The 2,089-nt window shown below is 33.7% G+C and overlaps 1 protein-coding gene across 1 annotated transcript; it reads right to left on the bottom strand.

Annotated features, from left to right (window-relative positions):
• Positions 1 to 225: 225 nt before the first annotated feature.
• On the bottom strand, positions 226 to 1,356 carry LOC137625952 (uncharacterized). Its single transcript, XM_068357050.1, has one exon. It carries the CDS (start codon positions 1,354 to 1,356, stop codon positions 226 to 228), a length of 1,131 nt encoding a protein of 376 aa, XP_068213151.1.
• Positions 1,357 to 2,089: the final 733 nt, after the last annotated feature.

Below are 2,089 nucleotides of genomic sequence, written 5' to 3'. Positions count from 1 at the left end.
ATAGGCTATCTCCTAATTTTACTTTTTATTTACGTATTTAGTTTTATTTACTTATTACCTAAAAATTAATTATTTGCAATGCCCTTAATCCTTGTTTAGTTAAAGAATAAAGCATTTAATAAAGTATATTCTCACACTGAAAAAGTTTCGAGTCTGTAGCATTTTAGTCAAAATAAAAACTTAATTAATAGTAATTACAGTAAATAATATACTGAAAAGCAGTATTTACAAATTATCTAAATTTTCCCTTAGCATTCTTTCAAATCTTTCGGAAGCCTTTCTCTTGGGTCTTACAGACCTTTCGACTTGTTCAAGGTGAATAGGTTCAGGTTTATCTATACTGCCTGTTTCTACCTCAATTTCCATTGAATTGTCTCTGATTCGCCTATCTCTTATAGCATGTGTCACTGACAGTTCCATAGGATAAAAATTACAAATAAAATGATATTCTATAGCCCCATTACTTTGCTTTAGTTTCACTGACCTAATATTATTGTCAAATCCTAATATTAATTCTAATACCTTACCCATCATCCAATATGGCCTGGGCTTATTAATTGCTTTTATTAGAACAATGTCACCCACTTTAATTCTATTTTCCCACTTACTTTGATACAAATTTCTACTATGTTCTCTCAGGCTTAAGAGATAATTTTCATACAACAATTTCTTAAAATTTTCAATAATTTCTTCCTGTATTTTCACAGTTCTCTCTAAAGAAGGTTGACTAGAATCGTCCAACCAAACATCACTATCATCTTTTCTCAAAATGAGGGATGAATTACCATGCAATTTGATAAAGGAATTTGGAGTTATAAACTCTAAATTTTCTGACCTTGATCTATACGTTAAAGGCCTGGAATAGATCACTAATTGAATGTTAGAAAGGGTAGTTAATAGTTCAAAGTAAGTTAATTTAGACCTTCCTATTACTTTATAAAGACAATTCTTTAATACTCTAATCAATCTCTCCCAAGCAGAACCAACCCATGCTGAATATAAAGGTATTTTAATGTGTTTGATATTACATTTGCCTAGTTCAGATTGAAATTCCTGCGACTCCAAAGAACTTTCAAGGATACTTCCGCCCTTGAGAAAAGACTTAGCGTTGTCACTGTACAGGTATTGTGGTATTGTGTATGTATTACTAAATCTTTGGAAAGCGAGAACAAAATTTTTAGTGGACATGTCTGGTAACAATTCAAAGTGCACAGCGCGCACGTTAAGACAAGTGAAAACTAATATGAACATTTTTGTGGTCTTACCACTCAACTCATCCCTAACCCAAAGGTGTCCAGTGAAATCAATACCTACATGCTGAAAAGGCTTAACTAAATTCATGTGGTGTTTAGGCATACCTGTAAACTTCAGGTATCTGTAAGCTAAGGCATTATACTTCCTACATATTACAACTACTCAGCTCAGTCTTTACTACTGACCTACCCTTAGGAATCCAAAATCCCTGTTCCCTAAGGTAGTTCAGTGTAGTGCCTATTCCTAAATGCTGTACCTTCAAATGACAATGCTTTATTAACAATGAGGTGAACCTATGCTCTTTAGGAATTAATACTGGGTTATGAACATCAAAGTCAAAGTACAAACCAAAGACTATATACTGAAGGAAGATAGGAAGGCTCAAAATAGAATGTTAATACGCTAGTTGGCAACTCAAAAGTGAACACAATAGTTGGTTGCTCCGATTTCAGATGGCGTTGTAGGTATACATCGTTTGTCGTCTGTTTGTTTATATTCAGAATTTGACAGTTGACTCAAACGAAATCATGGTGCCGACAGTAAAGAAGTCACACAAGTGTGTTGTGTGCCATAAACAAAAAGAAACCGATCCTCATTTGGTATTTCACAGGTTCCCTAAGGACAAAGAACGGTGAGTACAAACAGTATAATACATGCAGTATGTGCTGCTAATGAGTAAACCCCACTGATATTGGATGTAAGATTAAGGCAAGGCATCCACAGTAAATCTCTTTTGTTTTTCATTTTTTGTTGGCTTGTATGCTACCTTATTTCTATTTCCAACCCCCTTTTGATTATTTTTGTGTGTGATACAATTTTGTGTTATTTTGATCCT

Source organism: Palaemon carinicauda, chromosome 1 (assembly GCF_036898095.1).
Source record: "Palaemon carinicauda isolate YSFRI2023 chromosome 1, ASM3689809v2, whole genome shotgun sequence".
In the NCBI taxonomy this organism is placed as follows: domain Eukaryota; kingdom Metazoa; phylum Arthropoda; class Malacostraca; order Decapoda; family Palaemonidae; genus Palaemon; species Palaemon carinicauda.
Note: the sequence above shows the minus strand (reverse complement) of the source record. Positions and strands in the feature narration are given on the sequence as shown.